This window comes from Oreochromis aureus, linkage group 7 (assembly GCF_013358895.1).
Source record: "Oreochromis aureus strain Israel breed Guangdong linkage group 7, ZZ_aureus, whole genome shotgun sequence".
Classification (NCBI taxonomy): Eukaryota; Metazoa; Chordata; class Actinopteri; order Cichliformes; family Cichlidae; genus Oreochromis; species Oreochromis aureus.
The window spans coordinates 50,981,733-51,002,725 of NC_052948.1; the positions used below are offsets into that span (position 1 = coordinate 50,981,733).

At 42.9% G+C, this 20,993-nt stretch overlaps 1 protein-coding gene across 2 annotated transcripts; it reads right to left on the reverse strand.

Moving 5' to 3' along the window:
* Positions 1–724: 724 nt before the first annotated feature.
* olfm1b (olfactomedin 1b) lies at positions 725–20,590 on the reverse strand. Of its 2 annotated transcripts, none has more exons than XM_031754507.2 (6): positions 20,086–20,590; positions 13,454–13,603; positions 12,282–12,437; positions 10,032–10,251; positions 5,108–5,214; positions 725–2,886 (listed from the first exon to the last, which is right to left on the reverse strand). In XM_031754507.2, the coding sequence occupies exons 1-6, from the start codon at positions 20,149–20,151 to the stop codon at positions 2,212–2,214; spliced, it is 1,374 nt and encodes a 457-aa protein (XP_031610367.1). In that variant the 5' UTR covers positions 20,152–20,590; the 3' UTR covers positions 725–2,211. The 2 variants fall into 2 exon arrangements, with proteins under 2 accessions (XP_031610367.1, XP_031610366.1); XM_031754506.1 differs by lacking the exon at positions 20,086–20,590 and adding an exon at positions 15,056–15,801.
* Positions 20,591–20,993: the final 403 nt, after the last annotated feature.

Here is a 20,993-nt window from a genome sequence, read left to right on the forward strand (position 1 = left end):
GAGCAACCATGAGTTTTATTGCTTGCAAATACCACATTTGATTTGGAAGAGCAAGATTATGTTTTTTTTGTGTGTGTGTGGTTTATTTAGGAGCCTCACTTTACCATTTTTAAACACGCACCAGGGTCCGTAAATGCTCTTTTCCCACAATCCAAGTAAAGCGGGATTGTGTAATCTATGTAATCTTAATGAAGTAAAACCTACAAGGCAGGAAATAAGAGCATTAGCTGTGATGTAAAAGTTATGTCCATGTGAACGGTCACAGGCTTAAGCACCTTTAAGACATGCACTCTTTTCCATTAATTTGGTGGCATTTGAACATGTCGGCTTCATGTCTGAATGAGCACTCTGGTCTCTTTGCTGTAGTATTTGCATCAGCTGTGTTACTAGAGTTGGACTTCACCCAATGCTGGATTCATGCAGCAACATTAACAGGCACACAAAGACTCAACATAGCTTTTGTGAATCTTTTTGAGTTGCCCAGTTCACTTGAGAGCACAATAAAACAGTAATAGCATGTCAATAATTACATTTCATCTCACTGTTTTGTAGGCTGAAACATTTTCCCCTCTTTTAGTAATTTTTGCTATTTTTAAAGGTCAGATCTAAACTATTTTGAAACAGAGTGATGAAACCAGCGATTTTATGTATTCTACGTCTAATAGGGACTTAAACTGTACTGTTACACAGCACCTTGTAGCGTTTAAAGGCAGCAATCCGAGCGTCAGATTTCTCTATTTTATTGACACGAATCATTAACTATCTCATCTCAGATACAACACATGTCCAGCAAAGCGCAAAAAGAGTGAAAAGCTTTTGTCCTCAGCAAGAGTATACATTTAAACAGCATTATCCTTCACTAGCAGTGGGGGGATACATGACATGAGACAGGATTTATCCTCTAAAAAAAACCGACTACATGATGTGAATCGAAAATAGAGGGACCTGGTTTCCAGTATACAATACTAGATACATTCTGTTGTTTCTTTTTTTTTCTTTTACTTCAGAGAGATGTGAGCTAGATAGATTCCTCCTACGCAGTCCAAATAAACAAATAGAGAGGCAAAACCGGTGGCAACAGTTACAGATACAAAAACGTTAAAAAAAAAATGATTGCAAAGAAATTGAAATAAACAGAATGAGAACAAAATCGAAGGAAGCAGGAAAAAGGTAAATATCTCTGCAAACCCCCAAATCCCAAAGGCATACTACCTTGTTCCCCCACCCACCCTACCGCCCACCTTTTTTAATAGTATCATACAGCAAAAAAGACATTCAGAAGACCGGAGTGATAGAAAACACTCATGCAAAGAAAGCCTTTTTCACACATAGTCACCAACACAGGGAAATCATCTTAAACAACAGCGCTGTCAACAGTCAGTGCCTTCAGGTCTTTTAGTGGATGTTGTTATTGATGTTTTCTGTTTCTCTACAGACTTCTGATTTGCTACGGTACTTAATAAAAAGAATATGACACACAGCATCCATTAGGCTATCAAGTCTTCTGACTAGAGTGACCTCCCGTTTTTTTGTTTTTTTTTTACATTATGTCCATGGGACACGGGGATCCAACAGTTTATTATAACAGTCTTCGTTTCAGGACCCCCAATGACCAAAAGAAAAGTTCAGCCGGGAGGATTTCTGCAGAAGAACTGGAGCCTCAGGAATGAGCTTAGGTTGATATTCCATGATATAAAAAAAGGCGTGTGTTTTTTTGTTTTGATTTTTTTTTTTTGGCATCTGTTCTTATTCTTTTAAATCTGATATATTTATATCTACTTTTACAGTCATTTTCTATACGGCAAACAATTAAAGAGTTTCATTCCAAAATAAAAGACCCTTTAACAAAATGATGGCAGCTATTAAAATAAAGTCTACTAAGACTAAGAAGTCATGTTGCGACCTTTTATTTACAAAAATGTTTTGCTTTTGACACAATCATCTGCGATAATAACGGATACGGCTTCTTTTTCTTGTTTGTTATTATCAATTTATCACATTTTGGAATGAAACCCTTCAGTTTTAGATATTTTTTCATATGCACATTCACTCTACTTTGCATTCACTGTTGATACAGTCTTTCAGAAATTCTTTGATATCATAAATAGAATGGTCTTCCCATAGAGTCTCTTGGAGCAGATATATTTTTGTATATAGTGAGATTTCCTTTACAGACAATATGTATTTATGGTGTTCGATCCATGTGCATGGTTACAGTTCCTCTGAGCGGATGACATGGAAAAGTGTAACGTTGTAGAGAACCTGGTGACCATTGTTCCAAGCGTAGAGTGCACGGTCACGTGGGTTATAGTCCAACATGGAGATATGCGAGTACTTATTCTGGAAGGCAATGTCGATGTACTCGTAAGTAGAGGAGTTGGTGGAGTAGGCATAGTAGACTTTGGTGCCTCCCGAGTAGCCATTGGTCACATACAGCGTGCCACAGATCATAAAAGACTCGCCGGCACTCCGTTTGGGGTGGTTGGTGGTCCAGCTCTTGATGATCTGCAACGTGTTGGGGTTCAGCTTGCTGATAACAATATTCCCGGCATTCTGATTGGTGGCGTAGACAGCCCACAGTCCTCCCTCGTCCACCATGAGGTCAATGTCAGAATGCCCCCCCCAGGCGTAGTGATACGCATTATTGAAGCCCGCGTAGTCAAGCTGCCGGGACTTGCTGATGGAGGAGGTGCGGAAGTCAAACTTGATGATGACGTGGCTCTGGAATTTGTTGAAGTAGATGGAGCCATTGTAGACTACCTGACCTGTTCCTGACCACGGGTGGGGGAGCCGGTGGGACGTGAAGTTGTCTGACGTCATGAAGTCATGCATAGACTTGTACTCCCGCACGAAGCGGTTGTTATGGTAGCCATCCATGTACCAGACCTAAGCATCAAGACGAGAGAGAGAGAGAGAATTAAAAACGCAGCACTACTTCAAAGCTAGAAATGCCTATCATCATCCTTCCTGCGTGCCTTTGTGAATTCGAGAGTCGAGCATGCACATCACACGCGGAATAAATCAAATCACATCGTGAACAAGCATCCCAATTAAGTTAGTGCTGAGACTTCCTTGAGGAGCAGGCGAAGCTGAAATCCATCTACTTCTGAATGCAAACAGTCAGGATGACAGCCGCAGGGTGGCATGCACCCGGCCCCGCAGGGATAATGCCCATCATTCCAGATAAAAGGCCTGTCTCAGCTGCTATGACCCAGCTTCCTGCTGGCCCCTGTGGAGGTGGGCAGAGAGCTCTCATTCCAGAGCCACTGGAGACTCAAATACTTCCTTGGTTACAGTGGGACTGATACACCTAAAGCCCTTCCTCTACCTGGTTATAGCTGCTGTCGTGATTAACTTAAAAATGATTCACATCAAGAAAGAAAGACTCCGCAGGGCCAAAAAAAAGTACTAAAGAAAGGTAAGAAAACCTTAAGATGAAAAGAACTGGGGCAGGCCTGTCTGCTTCCATCAATTAAACTCTGTTTTCCCTTCTCTGCCCTTTGACAGCGAGGAACATCGTTCATGGGTTCTGTTCGAAATGTATTAGTTTCAACCAAAGGAAGTTGCCTTAAGTCTGCTAAAAATAATCTTAGTCAGCAGTAAGCTTCAACCTTGCTGATAAAGAAGTTTGTACCATCAAAATTCTGTGGCCTGTGTTGTCAGAACCGTTAGCCATCAGAAACTGTAACTGTACAGATGCACAGCCGTGTGCAGCTGAAGTTTTTACTCCCTTTGCTCGTGTGCGTTCCATCTCTTATTGATGCGTCTAATAAAGCGGGAGCAGAAAGAGCATCTTCACGCTGAGCAGACAAATAAACTTTCTTTATTTCCAGCTTCTTGTCAGCTGAGCAGCTTCCTGTTCAAATCATATAGATTTATACTTGGTATTTATTTTTAATGTGTTTTAGTAGTGAAGGCAGACCTATTTATTGAGCAAGCAGAAGATGCACTTTGCAAAGGGAAATCAGATGCAATCGACTGCTAAAGTAATAGAGACCAGGAAACAGACCACACATTTCAAATAATGCGGAGATGGAACTACTTACTTATAAATCACATTAGCTCAAGTTGACATACTGATATTACTATTTTGTTTTATTAACAATAAAAAGCCCAGTAATGTTCAGATTAGTATCAAGACATCTGGAAACACTTTATAACACAGCCCACGACTAAAGACATGATTCCCCTGTAATCAAATTAAATGTTGATGTATTTTATTTGGAAGTACACTGTTACTATATTTACATGCAATTAGTTAAAGGTAGGTGCACTAGAATAGGGAGGTTAACAGGTCCGGATTTTACAATAGTACATAAAATTAATTTATTATACAGGAAAATAAAATAAAATATTTAATTATTTTAAAGGAAATGAGAAATAATTACATGCAAGTACATTTTAAGTAGTGCCTAAATTATGAGTTTTTTACAGGAAAGGAAACACAAATTGTGCTAAAAGTCATTTTAAGTACTGCGTAAGTAATTTCACATGAAAGGTTGTCAAGTTTAACCCACTCCAAAATATGGCCCATGCCCTGAAAAGTGCAGTGTACTTCCAATGTAAGGTCGGGAATTATATATATTTTCTTATTTTATTGTTCAGAAAAATTGCCATGAAATTATGATGTCCTTACAGTTACTTACATAATGAATTGTGTCGTAACATTGCTTAAGCATTACTTAAATTTACTTAGTGTATAATTATTTCATTGCTACCTCCTTATTCTAGTGTACCTATTAAGTATCTGTGGGTAAATATGATATGAATATCAATATCCATTTAATTACAGTAGATTTATGCCTTTAGTTACGGGCTGTAATATAAAGTGTTATCAGATTTTTTTTCTGATGGTAATCTGAACAATACTGGGCTTTTTAGTGTTGGCCAGACAAAAGTAGCAGCAGCTGGATTATAAAGTGTTACTAGAAATCTGAAAATAGGCTTGAGAAACTGGAGCCAGTGGTTTCTTTATCTACTAAAGAAGGAAAAAATAAGAAGTGACTTGATAGTTAATGGACTCGTCTTCCTAAATAACACCTGAGCAGTTATTAGGTAAGTGCAGTTTTGATACCCAGCCCACACTGCGTGACTGTGCGCCACATACCCGAGTATCTCCTTCAGGAGCCAGAGGGTCAGTCATCCAGGAGCCAAACCTGGATCCGGACGTCTTGATGGTGATGGGGTCACTGATGCCCGTCAGTTTGCCGCATGCTGCAAGGAAAAAGCGAGATAGGAAACACCCACAGCAACGCCTATTTACACATTTAGACCGAATCACAATTTCTTGCAAAGAATTCATGTCATTTGCTTTAAATCCTGATGAATTTGCCTAAAGGATTCAAAGGGAGTCAAAGTCCAGCTTGTTGCTACGCCTCTCTCTTTGCGTGATGTACTGCACAAGAGGTGCTTATTATTCAGTTCACACATGCTAATGCCTGTTTTACTCTCTCCATGTGGATGTGTGAAAAAGTGAGAGAAGGAAAGGATAGGAAAGGGAGAGCCTCTGTGTATTCTGTTCCTGCCTGCTACTTGTAAGCTGCTGTAGTGTTAATTAGTGCTGATTGAGGTGTTAAAGAATTTGACAAAACTAACACCGGGCTCTGTGTCCCTCTTGACTGAGAGTCGGTTCGACTAGCGTACCCCTTCTAATGAACACAGGCAGGAATGAGAGACGTGATTTTACTAAACAGCAGCTCTCACAGTGCATCTCTTCATTTAAGCTGCTTTCACACTATATTTTATAAAGACAAGAGTCAATGAGATGGTCTTGACAAGTTAATTTCATCACATCCCAAGTTCATTTGAACAGCAGGATGCAACGACGCCTTTTGTTACAACTCCATCATCTGTCATGCGCTTCATTGCTGTGAAATGTCATTTTTACTCTGCAGTCAGACGGCATCGATTTCATTTGTGTTTTCTCTGCTTATCTTTCTCCCTCGGTTACCTGCCTCCCTCTATCTCATTTCTATCACCCACATATTGAAACTTGTGGTTTTGTGTTAGTGTTTGTGCGTCTCTATGTGCAGCATATGTCGTGCCTGTGAGAATGCGTCGGCATCGCACCTCAGCGGCGGCTGAGAGACAAACACATGGTCACATGAGCAGCATCTACTATTTCCAGTGGGGGCTTGAGTCCCATTACGTAACCCTCAGTGGGATTAGAGACTGCATTAATACATTGGCCATTGATTTATTTATTTCTTTTCTCTAATCATGCTTCTGTCTTTAGATGACACTACTATTGCAGTCTGCTGGACGGCCAGCTGATGGATCTGGATTCTGGAGTTGTGCGCAAGGTCTAATCCCCTTTTGGCCTGAATATGCCTGGACCGAAGTACAAGGCAAAGCAAATAGGAAACCTAATGGAAACTGGAGCTGATATAACAACAAAGCCCGCCATCAGCCCCAGAAACTTAATTCTGTTCATCTGGATGTAGCGTTTTCAGTGGGAGAAACATTTCTTCAGTGTCAGTTGACTGAAGGTTTCCCCAACCTTATAAACAGTACATTTGCATAACGACTGAAACTAGCACCATAGATTAACAGCCCTTAGCCCAAAATGTGACGATTTAGAATTACTACTAGAGGTACCTACATGAACACGCTGCTTCTTAAAGTCTGAATATTTACAGTTATCTTGTTATTCAAATATATTTGTAGCAGTTAGACCACTACAAGGGTCACTTACTGCCATTACATTCAAAGGGCAGAAATCAAACATTTGGATCAATATTTCTAAATCGGTAACAACTTTCAATGAAGGGTCTATAGAATAGAATAAAATCACCCTTTATTGTCATTGTACATTTACAACAAAATTGCAGTGGCCGGTAAAGAGAGGGAGCCGGCCGATGTGATAGAGAGAAGGAAGGTAGAAACTGCACATTGTGTGTGCAAGACACCAGGTGGAAGGGAAGCAAGGACAGGAGTGTCAGAGGTAGATTAAGCTGTTCTATCGTGGCAACGATAGGAAGCAAAATGGATCAGGGGAAGCCTTGAAGGGAGAGTATGTGAAGAATGTTCTGGAGGTAAAGAGAGTCAGACGGGATCATGGGTTTGAAGCTGGAAATCAAAGAGGTGATGTTGAATGTTGTCAGAGAAAAGGGAGAAAGAGAAATGCTGAAGTTGGATGAAGCTGTAAACGGTGTTCCCGGGGGGGAGAGAGAGGGGTGACAGGAGTAGACTTCAATGGGCATGTAGGTGAAGGGAACAGTGATAAGGAGATGTTAGGTAGATATGGTCTTAGACAGATGGTAGTGGATTTTGCAAAAAAGGCTGCAGTGAACAGGTACTTCAACAAGAGGGAGGCGCACAGGTCACATAGGAATGGAGGAAGGTACACACACATGGACTATCTTACACAGAAGGTACTGAAAGAGGAAGTGACTGAAGGTAGAGATAATGATGAAGAAGGAAGAATGTTGTGCAGAGTTCAGGGAGGAGATGTGAGAAGTGAGGCTGGACACTAAGGAAGAGGAAAAGGACTTATATGGTTTGGCAAGGCAGAGAGACTGAGGTGAAAAGGATGTGCAGCATGTTGGGGTGATTAAGGATAGAAATGGAAATGCACAAATGAGCAAAGTGAGCTGAGAGAGAAAAAGGTGGATGGATGAGGAAAGATGGTTAGTGTTTAGTAAGGAGGAAAAGAGGCCCGATGTGAAGAGTGACATACCTATGAAGCTGTGGAGATGTCTAGGAGAGAGGGCCGTGGACTTTTTAACCAGATAAATATAAGTGCATGAGAGGATGTCTGAGAAATGAAGAAGAAATGTACTGATACAAGGAGGAAACAAGGAAGACCTCAGAACAGGCTGATGAATGTAGTGACGGAGGACACGCTGAGGGTTGGTATGACACAGGTGGATGTTATATGGGTATAGTATGTGAAGAAAATTTTTCGTACACATGTTTAGCAGGTATGGCTAAATCATAACACATAACATCTTCCTCCAGGTGTCATAAAGAAGTTATCTTGTTTCACAAGTCTATGAGTTCATTTAGGCTACCTAGCTGTAAAAGGCTAATAACATTGCTATATATATAGTCAGTCAGCTACACTGATCGTAATAATTTTAACCACTAATTAGCTATCCACTTAGTTTTAATGTGTGGAGAGGGAAAGAAGCCCCCACCGCTCTAAATTACAAAAAGATTTCATTGAAGAATTAGTCTTAAGAAAAGGAGGAGGGTTAATTAAGGGAAAGAGAGAAGGTGATTTTGGTGAGCTGTTTAAAATGACAGAAATAGTCTAATTTTGTTCTTTAAAGCTAGAATATAAAGGGAAACCAGTGGCAGCAGAGCAGGTAGCAGAGGGCTTGATGTGCCGGCGTGACCTTCCTGCTTCATTCATCAGCATTTCAGTGTGAAAAGACTGGATTTGCCTGAAGCTCTCAGTGCCTCCACAGTGCTGGGGCACAACACAAGGTGATTTATTTATTTGATTATTGCCCAGCAAGCTGGCATGTCCTCTTGATCGATGGCCATTGTGTCCCGGCAGCCGTTGGGCTGTTACTTTCTCCGGCACAAAACAGCTTGAAGGACAGCTCTGTGGGGACCCTACTTACTCTCTTTCACTTTTCCCACTTTGCCTTCACTTTATCACTCTCTCTCTCCGTCTCCTTCCCAATACCAGCTTCTATTAAATTCTCCTGTCTGTTAAAAACTTTGCTCTATTCTTTTTTCCTCTCCATGTTATTATTCAGATGCAAATGCTGCGAGTGACCTTCGCAAGCTTAATCTAAGTAATGCAAGTGTACCGGACTGTATTTGGTTGCACTACGCATGAGTGCGTCTGCAATCGTGTGAAGATGAAAGGAATAGCCACCCTCTGTTCTGCCTGAGCCAGCCTCTCGCTGAGTGACCTCACCTTTATCTCATCTGATCTTGTGCACGCACACACAAACACACACACACACACACACTTAGTCACTCCCGCTGGTCCCTGCTCTCCTATCTTTGGCAGCCTGACCATAGATGTGTGAGGGGTGGCATGTTAATTGAACTGGGAGTGAAAACACAGAAAATACTCCAGGCTGGTGGGTAGTGGAAGCAGATGTGGCAAGGAAAAAAAAAGAGCAGTGTATGCTGAGATAAAGAATGGCACGAGAAACAACTGGTGATCTGAGATTAGGTGTGCGTTTTTGTAGTCTCTTAATCCCTTCAGAGCGTGTTGACTATCTGTTTTCATTCCTTTCTTTTTTGAAAAAGGACAGTCGCCAGTATAACCAAAAGCTTTTCTTTCTTTCTGTCATCTTCCGCTGTGCATAATTTGAAACAGGGACACAATATACCCGCGATGTGCCGCGTGCAAGTGTCCCTGCTCTCGTAATATATCTTAGTCAGTGTAGTGTGGGTGTGCATCTATTAGCACTGTGGGATGTGACAGAGGTGTGAAAAGATTCAGACAGGGGCTAAAAGCAAAAAGATAGGATGTGATGAGAAATCGCAGACTAAAAGATGAAGCAGCTCGGTAGCTCTCGTCATCCTTAACCATCCCTGGGTGCGTGCAGGTTGTCTAATTGTGTATTTTTTTAGCATCCTATCTGATTTGATCATCCAAGTAAAAAAGATTGCAGTGTGCCAAAAAAGTGTTAAAAGGTAGGTGTGTTGAAAAGAAGGAATCCAAAATATGAGGAACCCAGAACCCATTCAGGGGTTGTTTCTTTGCAGAAAGGGTGAATAGGATTTATAGACAGTACTAACAGCAGAGAACATGCATAGCCATGTTGTGGACTTCCTTATTGGATTACTTTCATTTTTCAAGAGTAGACCCAAGATAAAGACCCGCATGTACAGATTAGAACCATAAGATGCACTGTTGTTTTAATACCGCTGAATTATGAATTTTAGTGGCAGAGCGTTATAGCCACGTGTGATCTTCTTATCATGTGTTCTGTATCGTGTCAGTATGCCTGAGGATCTCTTTCTAGCCATTCAACGTACTCATGTATGTCAGTGGGCTTGTTTGTGCATGCATGTGTTTGAAGCAAAGTGTGTGCCAACAGCCAATAACTGTCTGTGCCTACCTAATTTTTGCATGCATGCTCGGAGTCTCTCCTCAAGATTTGACACTCTGTTGTGGAGCTCCTCGTAGTCATAGGCCCCCATCTCCTCCTGAAGTTCGCTTAGAACTGACGTCAGATTCTGGACCTCCTCCTTAAACTGCAATACCAATTTGGCATCGGCTTTGTACTCCTCCAACACTGGTATCAACGGTCTAAGCTCCTCCATTTTCGCTTTTATGGCCTGAAAGGGTTAGAATAAGCTCGGTTGAGTGTCATGCGCGGCAAAAAGGAGAGCCCGCTGTCCATAAAAGAAAAGAAAAGAAGGGGAAAATAAACCAAAACACCTGTCTGAACCTGACTACTCTAACTCTATCCTGCCTCTTCTCTCATCTCGCGACCCCCGCCCCCTGCTTTTGCGTGTTCCGTGTCCTGTGTTCTGTGCGCGTGAGCTGCGGTGTTCTGTCTGTGCAGGTGTGTGTCTGAGCGGACAAACCCAGAAAATACTCTCCACCCGCTGTGACGAGCAGAGCAGGTGGCTCCGTCCCGGAAAGTGACCAGCCGATAAAAAGCAAGCCCTCGGTACACCGACAACAATTGGGAAAGCTCTTTATTGGTCATCATCGTTTAAAATGCAACATCGTATTAAGGGTTACATGCTTTTACATGTCACACACAACAAAGTGTCTCGAATTGTACGTCTATAGTTTTTACGTAAAGATTTGTTGAATAACCAAATATGCATTGACAAAAGCCAAAGGAAAATAAAATGAAAAACAGCAATTAATAATAATAATAATAATAATGATAATAATAATAATAATAATAATAATAATAATGTATTTACGTTTTAAAAAAGCTTTTAGATGGAAAACTTTGACAGCAGTAACATGCAGGAAGAGATCAGTGGTGGGTTGGTTTGGGAGAAGGGTGGGGTTTCTTAGTCTTAATGGTGCTAAAGGTAAATTAACTGTTTGACGCCCAAATGCTCTCAGTACTGTGGCCCAGTTCAGGGGAATCTGGAATTGACCTGCCTCTTCTTCACCTGTGGCTCTCTTTACATGTCTTAAAGTTAGCCCTGCAAGCAAGAAAATGACAAACTGTTGACAGGGGCTAGAGCTTGCTAACCTATCTAACAGACACACAGACAAACACACTTAGTATATGCAATTAAGACATGTTACAGAAAAAAAATGCACACATGCACTGAAAGGCGCTGGCAGCACGGGACTGCTGAGCATGCATGATTGACAGGATTGCAGCAGTGCGGGTGGTGATGGTATGAACAGCCGTAGGAACACAGGCACGCTTAAATTAGTCTCAGTAACTGCAAACAGGGCTGGGTGTTAACCATACTCCATAATCAGAGGTGGCACTGAATTTTTTTGTGACCTTTTTTTTTTTTAAATGTAGACCTGTTATCACTTATGTGTTGCTCAATAGAAAAATAAATGTCAAAACTGTTGATTACTTTACAGTTATGAAGATTCCTCACTCCACAGTCATCAATTATAGTTCAATTCAATCTTATTTATACAGCGCCAATTCACAATAACAGTCACCTCAAGGCGTTTTATATTGTAAGGTAGACACTCTACAATAATACAGAGAAAACCCAAACATTCAGACTACCCTCTATGAGCAAGCACATGGCAACAGTGGGAAGAAAAAACTCCCTTTTAACAGGAAGAAACCTCCAGCAGATCCAGGGTCAGGGAGGGACAGCCATCTGCTGCGACCGGTTGGGGGTTGAGGGGAGGAAGACAGGACATAAAGACACGATAAATCCCTAAAGCTCTAGTAAAATCTAGTAAACACTCCTGTACCCTGTTTGCAAAAAAGGTTCATTAACATGTGGACACTAAACCCTAAAGAAAATCTCCTTGGAGGGTTTAGTGTATACTACATGTTGTCAAGGAGGTTTGTCCCAGTGTGCAGAGATCTTTGTGCCCATCGTTCACAGTGACTGTAATTCATGTAAGATATCTTCTTAAATCTCCTCCAAGCCCAGATTCTCTATTTAACGTGATTTTTTTAATGAGTTGAAACAAGAATATGAATTATAGCATTTTGTGTATTGATTTATTTTGCCTCTTTAATTATCCATGCAGATTTCTTGGGATGCAATATGGTGATTTAGGCAATTCTGAGTTCTCTCCACAGTGGAAACACTCACACATGAGATGGGTAAGGCGGCTGGCTTCTAAGTGAGCTAAAGAAGCAGCTATGAAGGAATGGCACTTGGATCGATGGCTCGAGAAGCGGATCTTTTACCTTGTATTGCTTGGCGATGTTCTGCTTATGGTTCTCCTCCACCTGCCTAAACTTGGTCTCCAGACCACGAAGCTGAACTTCCATCTTCTCTACATACTGCAGGTCCCTCTGGGTGCGCTGGTCCAGCACCTGGATGGACTGGGTCATGTTCTGGACCTGTACGAATGAGCAAGAGTGGTTGAAGAAACAATCTCCGTCTGCATTGTAATTAGAATAGGAGACGCAGAGAAAAGGCAACAGACTTTACAATATGTTGCGTTCGGCTTGGCGTTCGTCTCGCAGTGATTCACAAACTCTGACATCAGGCCAACTAGTCAGGGGCCTCAGACACATGGCGCAAGTGTAGGATGCATACTGTTCAGACATTTGTTTTCTCCAGATCTGATGTGGTCCAGAAACATGGCTCATCTTTTATTCATTAGGAGGTATCTGCTGTTGTCAGTAGCTGTAACTGTAGTGCTGGCTGCTTACAGTATATGAATGAGCAACTGCAGGTTTTTATGAATGTGCTTCTGTAAAATGGGGGAAGCTCCCAGTGTATGGGCACTCAGCTGACTGCATCATTAGATATCATCTAATTACAAATAAGCTGTCTCTTGTGATGCCTTGGGTTTTCGTGAGCTCATTAGAGCAAGACTTCTATTCTTGTCCAGCAGGCAAAAGACCACAAACATGAGCATATAGATATATATATATATACACATATATATGTCCATCCATCCATTCGCTTCCGCTCATCCTTTTTCAGGGTCGCGGGGGGCACTGGAGCCTATCCCAGCTATCATAGGGCGAGAGGCGGGGTACACCCTGGACAGGTAGCCAGTCTGTCGCAGGGCCAACACACAGGGACAGACGACCATTCACACTCACATTCACACCTAGTGACAATTTAGATTATCCAATTAACCTATCCCCACAAGTTGCATGTCTTTGGACGGTGGGAGGAAGCCGGGGTACCCGGAGGGAACCCACGCAAACACAGGGAGAACATGCAAACTCCTATATATGTATATATATATATGTATGTATATGTATATATATATATGTATGTATGTGTGTGTGTACGTGTGTGTGTCTTTGTGTGTGACAAAAGGTCAAAGGAAGTAAAGGTGGGTCCCCTGGGTCACACTGTGTGACTTTTGATGGCTGCAGAGGAGTTAGGTGATAATTACCTTCTCCAGCAGCTGTCTCAGTTGTTTGGTACGGGCATCTCGTGAGCACATGGACTGCTGGGGTGCCACCACAGTGCAGACACACCTTCCCTCGCTATCCTGGGCTGAACTGTACACCTGCCACGACTCCTCTGGGTTTGCTGGCAACACCTGAAAACAAAGGCGTATATAAGGGGAAGGGAAACAATAAAAAGACAACAGGGTAATGTTTCTTTTTTTGGGGGGGGGGGTTGCCACGCAACAACCTCCTCATGTTTATCCATGAAATGACAAACGTGGAAAATTTACTGCTATTTTTTCTTCTTTTTCTTTTATCGCTTTATTATATTTATCACCATCAGGACGCCACAAACCTTTAGGCTCCACCCATTCTCGCCACTATCACCTGTGTGTTTTAAAGCAGCCAATGGTTGACAGCTGAAGCCTGTCCAGTCATTCAGGGTTGGGTGTGTGTGAAACCTCAGAGTATAATGTATGACGTCAAGAACGCCCCCCGCCCCGATAGATAACACTAGTTATTAACCTGCTGACGGGACGACGGCGAGGATGGGGGAAGGGGGGTGACTTTGACAAAGCCATTCATCACTGCATCAGCGAGAAAAGAAAAAAAAAAAGATCACTGGAGAGACCTGCTGATTAGTGAGAAGGAGCGACTTCACGTGAAAACCAAAACGGAGCAATCAGCCACTGTCAGTCTGTCAGTCAGCTGCAGTTTTCTAGCAAAGGATGCGCTGACAAAGACAACCACCAGCAAGCGCCCATCTTTGTAGTACTCAGTGTAGTAATCAGCACTGTTACACAGCTCCCTGTAAGAAAACAACTAATTGTTAACTAAACCCCCCAACGTGTGATATGTGCAAAAAAAGAGCCATAAATCATTAAAACAAAAATGATTACAAAAAATATGACATTCAAGATTAAACTCTGTTCCCCGAGTTTAGTGAATTTAATATTTACACAGAACAGCCTTCAGCGTTCATTGCTCTGAATATCGCTGCAAATCATCCACTTATAATATTACCCTGGCACAAACACAGCTCCGAGAGTGCCAGGAAGCCTGACAGGGAAACGCTTCATTTTGACTCTCATTCACACACACACACACACACACACTCACTCACACACACGCACACACAGTGAAGGATAGAAAGAAAGAATGAAGGCTCCTGCTGTTACAGAGCGAATATATAAGACTCCTTTGAAAAAAAAATTTCCACGCCATTCATTTTGCAACACCGCGTCTCTTCACATTTGCATCCACATCAAAACTACCAAATGATAACTTTTCATTAGTGCGGGATGCTCATATCAGCAGTAGCAGAGGGGCAACTGGAGCAACATCAAACGCAAGAAGGAACGAATGTATTACGCTCTCTCCAAGTCTTTTATTTTCTTACTCTTGCAGGCGCGTGAATTTCTGCTCTAAATTAGAAACCAAAGGCACCCAGGAGAGAAGCTCTGTGACTATATCTGGACTGGATTTTAATTGCGTTCATCTAGAGAGGAGGGAAATTTATTTCTTAATTATTATTAGGATTTATTTATTTATTTTCCCTTTTTTTCTTTTTAAGCCAGTCACTGGCACTAAACAGTGAAACTCACTCCTGTGCTCCGGTCTGGGTACCCTCCCTGCGCCGCCGTGAGCCTGGTGGTGTTGAGCCCCACCAAAGAGGGGAGGGTCTGCGACATCCAGTTGGTAATCATCGCCATGGTGCTCAGCACGACGCCGATCTTCAGCAAAGGCACCGACATCTTTTGCGCTCTGCTATTGACTTTTTCTTCTTCTTCTTCTTTTCTATTTAAGTCGTCTTCATTCTACAGACTCCAGGGAGAAACGAGAGAGGCGAGTCGCGGTGCCCAGAGCATCTCCGTGTTTCACCCGGGACTCCGGCTCGCCTGCTCTTTTTTTGGACATTTCCACGGAAGCTCCGGCGGCAGAGCGAGACTTGGTGGGTCGGGACGGAGAGCAAAACTGCACGGCGCGATCCGGTGCACGGATAAAGTGAGAGGAGGGGGACTAAAAGCAGCAGCTGGAGACGTCCTCTGGATAGCTCCTCTGCCCGCGTTGTCCCGCACACTGCCGCCTCTCCGGTTCGCCGTTACTATTTCGTTCACGCCCGACGGTCCGCCTCCTGCCTTGCTGCGCTCTGTGATTAAGTGCCACTGACTACACACACAGGCGGCTCCAAATGGATGTGAGGAGGAAGGAGGAGGTACTACGGATCTATCTATATCACCAGACGCAATGATGTCAGCCAGGTTGGGTCCGTTCGTGGTAATATCTGGGATTGCGCCTGAAGTCGCTCATAGTTGGGTCGACACTAACTTGTCCCCTGAGGGAATGGCAATGAGCAGTGCGACCGAGGTCGGCCCACAATGATGCTGAGGGATTATTTATAGCAGCAAGCAATGTCATTTCTTTCTCCACAGCCCACCCCTCAAAAAAGGAGGATTAAAGGCACTTGGACACAGGCGCAAACATCATCGCATCCTGTAGGGTAACCATTGTTAACTAAAACAACCACTGCAGCAGTAGTCGAGTGTGTGACACTCACACACACGCACACACACACACACACACACATAAACGTAGGGTGTCGCACTGCAATGGCAGTGATGTGGCAGGGCTCGGAATATGTTTTATTGATGGGATACTGGAGGCTTCAGCCCAAAACAAAGGATGAGCCTTTGATTCGTGGAACTCTGGCGCCACCGTGCAACAGATTCTGGCATTGCTGAAAAAAAGATAATAATTTAACTAATAATAATAATAATGATAATACTAAATCTTTAAAATGCAAGCAAGAAAAAAAAGACGTTTACAGGAAAGCGGTTGATTACTACAAAAAGAAAACCATACTTAGTGTTTTTATTTTTTCCTCATCTACTGATTATTTTTAGGTCTTCAAATATTTTAGGCGTGTTTTCAAAGCCAGTCTGATTTTGTCTTTTTCAGCAGGTGTGTTTTATTTTAACAGCTGGCTATAGCTGCTCAGATAATACCAGGAAACTTCCAGAGCCTGAGTCTACACCAGCAGATCTATGGGGCAATGCTCCAGCCTATGGGCTAAATTGTAGTACTGCATGATACATGAGGTCCCCCGGAATAGCAAAGAGAGGTTTGGGCTATTTCTGTCACCTCCATAATGCATTTCACTGGTGAACTGAAAAGCTGAGAGGAAAGTCTGCGCTCTCTGCACCTCTGTGTTCCTCTTACTCTTTGTCTGTTTCGCTCTCTGGCTGCTCTTAATCTCTCAACACTTCTCCCTGACCTTTGAGGTGAGAACTCAAAAAGAGGCGGCTTCAACGTGTTGCAGGGATCAGCTTCACTCGGGTCCTCACCTTGTGTGTTGCGGTGCAGTTCAGCAAAGCGCAGCAGGGGGTCTCTAACAGCAAAGCTTTGTAAAGCATGGATTTATTTAGGGTTTCAGGCTTCACTAGTGTGGATTCCACATCATTCCAAAGCTAGTGACCCCCACATTTAGTAGGGGCAGTTATTTAATATACAGTGATCAGCACTGAAGCAAGAGGAAGGCCACATGTGCTCTTTTAAACTCACCGATCAGTCGTTGACCTGCCAGAAAGTCAGACAAATCAAAATCTTTTATTAGAACTCCTCAGTAGCCAATCAGTGCTTTACACATGCCTACAAGACCTCAAGTGGATGGATGTACTGGAAGCATTTGCACAGTTTTAGTTATACAGGTTAATGCAATAACCCTACACAAATACAAATTTGATGGAGAGGTGTTACTCGAATTATATAATCCTTTTTATCTTTACAAGAATGTGGTTTGTGTTTTGTGGGTTTGCCTTCATTAATGTCACTTTGCAATACAAGATGTGTAGATGTACCAGGTCAAATAAAGAAGCGCATCCGACCACAACAAAAATCACCAAATTGGAGACCCAGAAGTTACCAGAAACATTTAAAAGCTGAGCATTAGCACAAAAGGTGGTCTTCCACAACCACATGCTGCTGTAGTTTGTAGTGAGCTGATGTTTATATTGCATGCCTACAGCAGGATAACCACTCTGTCACATTCAGTATCCAGTTTAATAAAGCAGTGAAGGGGGAAAAAAAAATCACATTTCCAGCCTGCAAGTGCACTACAAAATGCACCGTACCTCCACCTACTCTTCTTCTGCTCTCACTCTCTCTCTCCCCTTTGCTTCATCGCTCAGCCAGCCATACTGAATAATAAATAGCTTCAACCCCGGCTGCCAATCACACCACGCATATTGCAATTCAGCTCAACTCCATCTCTGTGTTCTCACATAAAATCTGATTGATTTTTCTTTCTTTCTTTTCCGTACATTAAAAATCCTTAACGGTTTCACAAGGTTTCTTTTGTCGGAGCTTTTTTTTTTTTTTTTAGCAGAAAGAGGCAGACATGTTGGCAGCTTTCCACTTAAATGAGAAAGAATAGCTGTGTTATTTTGTGTCAGAGTGGTTGTAAGAGTGCGCGACATGTGTTGATAGTCTGTTTTTTGTAGGATGATCATTGGATGAGAACTGACTGTTATAACTGCTTCATCTGTTCTTCAGGATGTGGGTTTGCAGCTCGGGGTTGAGCCACTAGGTGAGGAACAGATGCCGTTCTGGCTGCTTACTATTCTCCTCTATGTGAAGGCTAGTCAGTCGCCAAATCCTTCGGCAGAGTGGGGGATAGAAGGTGAATGAACGTGGGCAGATTTAAAAAAAGAGAGGTCGTCGCTAATCAGGCATCCCCCCGCTACTTTGGAGAGATGTAAAGAAAAGAGCTGTGGCCGCCCCACGCTGTCTCAAACTGCGTGAGAAGCAAGGTGGTTAATGTGGCCATTATGAGGGCGTCATTGTTCGGCATCACAGGTTGAGGGCGTGCTGCTTGGGTGGTTTTTTTTCCTTTTTTCTTCTTCTGATGAGTAATCTGGCAGTGAAAAGCTCTCTATCTTTTAGAGTCTAGATCCACCTCTCACTGGATATATTTTGGCCTTCAAACCGGGAGGCGATGCGGAGAGGCCCGGCTGTCCAACAGCAAAAAATGGACTGCAGGTTTCCAAAGCAGGAGTAGAAATAGGGCCTGTCAGTGTATTTTGTCTTTGTGGTCTTCTGGAAGGGAGCTGACAGGTATTTCTACAGGCTAATATGGACTTAACTTTGAACAGATGACACACACTTCTCAGGCCATCGTGGAAAAACTGTCACTGTAACTTGGGGCCGCGCATTGCCACGTGGGACTTGAAGAGAATGTCATGAAAATCGCCATGATTTTCCACTCCCCTCCCACTTGATGGCTTTCATCAGACTGTCCAAACTGACCCCGATGTGTCAGCGTTTCTGTGCACTCTGCAGCTGAGCTGTAATGTCCGGCCCCATATTTCGAACTTGTTGCCTCAGTACAGAAAAAAAAGACTAAATGTACACCAGTACTAACTCTGTGTAAGGTTATAGCTTTGATCAAATTACAAATCAAATACCAGCTAAATGTCAAAACCAGGCTTATGTTCTCTGAATTAAAAAAGAAAAAAAAAAGTTTGCCTCACTGCTCGCTGACATTTCTCATAAAATTGTGGAAATCAATTGCTGGCATATTTCTGTCAAAGTGGTATAACGCCAATATTGTTCTAACACGTTGTTGCCAGGGCCAGCGGGGCTTGCAGCAACCTACTTCTAACACATTGTATTGAGTCTGTCGCTTGGATTATATCACGGATACATGTTTACTGATAGTACCTCAGTGTCACTCTGTCACTTTTATTTGTTTTCTGTGGCCTCTAATTAGCAGCCGCAATTGAATTCACACAACAGAGAATTCCAGAAGTATCACTTTGTGCTCGCGCAAAGACAACTAAATGCTCAAATTCTCCACGGCACGGCCCTGAAATAAATAAACCCACTTCCTCACTCTCTCCCCAACCACCAAAGCCTGTTGTTTGTGATCATTTACAAAGCAAGCAATTTGCTGCAACAGTATCTGCTTTATGCATTCCTACAAATGGTGTTTAAGCACACCATGAAGTAATTCATAGTTCCAGTAAAGAATCCCACATCTGCACTTTAGTGATGGGCAGTGTTTAAAAACTACTGAGCTGAGTGGCTTTACATTGCTGGACTCAAGTGTTTGCTTCCCTTCACAAAGGCACCAGCAAGTCACACTGTGGTCACAGAGCATGCTCAGAACACCTTCTATGAGACTCTGCATTTGGTTGTGGAGCCCCTCTTTTAAGAGCATCCTTCAACAATGGCCTCCCCCCACCACACACACGCACACACATAATGCTACAGGCAACCTGTTCTGTCGTACTAGAATGGTGCTGCAGCTGATTAATCTGACCAGTTGATGATGAGGAAACTGACCGACCGTGCAGTCCTCTCCCTCTATCTGGCCCGTTTGTCTGAGGCACTGAGCGGGGGGCTCTCCTGGACCTGCCCGCGCCCTGTCAACCACAATGTATTCACATCGTGTAATCCCGCCCGTTAATCTGTTTAAGCTGGGGTAGGTTGTAGAGGGCTAATTCACCGGGCTCTTTCATGCGAGGTAAAGCGGGTAATCTCTTACTGGATCTGGGGCCAATTAACCGCTACTTCGAGCTTTTTAAAAAAAACAAGAGGTGGAAAAATGGCGTTAAAAAATTAAAAATCAACCTACTTGGGTGAGTTCTGTGCCCATGAAGATGAGGAGAATCAGAGTCAGGAGCTTGCTCGCAGGCTGCATCTCTTGCCTCCGGTGTGAGTAGACCAGCGGTCTCACATGCAGATCGAGTCCCTTTGCGTCCCCCCGCACAGCAGTCCTTTCCGCTCGGCTCTCTTCTCGCTCTGCAGGTCGCCCGATTCTTTCCTCTCTTTTTTTTTTTATTATTCTTATTCCTATTATTGTTATCGCGGTTGTTATTCTTTTATCCCTTAGCAGCCCGGCGGCAGACAGCAACAAATCTGTTTGACGGAATCGTCTCTGTGCATATTCATTTCATATCTGGAGCCTATCTTCGGTGCCTCTCCCTTTCGGTCGTGGCCGCACTTATTTATCGCTGCGACGGACTGTGGTGAACATTGGGCTGAAGGCGCGCGAACACTTTCGGATACACACGCTATAAACCTTCACTCTGATATCGCCAAAAGTTTACCTCCCCGCCTCAAGCTTGCCGTATAAGCTCTCGATGAAAAAAAAAAAAAAAAGAAAAAAAAAAGGAGGAGAGTGACGGCGCTGTTCATGGTCCTGAAAGCGGAAGCTGCATCGCCGAGAGAGGGAGATTTAAATTGGCAAGCGAGCACAAGGGTGGAAGGCTTTCCAAGATCATTTGCTGCCAGATAATCCATCACAGTAAAGAATTGAGATTTATTCTTTGCTGACTTTAATGCCAATCACAACCACTAATAGATTCGAGTAATTTAGTAATTTCACAATAAAGTACAGCTTTGACTGTCTGAATATAGGCCAAGTTATATAATAGGAATGTATAGGCACAGGCTAATGCATTCAGCATTCCCCTGTGCATTGTTCTTTCCTGACACAGTAGCTATTTATGTATTGTGTAGGCTTAACAAAGAAAAAACAAC

Coding starts and splice junctions, on each gene's coding strand:
- olfm1b (XM_031754506.1), bottom strand. CDS start 15,205: ATGTCGGTGCCTTTGCTGAAGATCGGCGTCGTGCTGAGCACCATGGCG. Junction 12,438..13,453: donor TGAGACAGCTGCTGGAGAAG/GTAATTATCACC, acceptor TCATTCGTACAG/GTCCAGAACATGACCCAGTC. Junction 2,887..5,107: donor CTCCTGAAGGAGATACTCGG/GTATGTGGCGCA, acceptor CTTGATGCTTAG/GTCTGGTACATGGATGGCTA.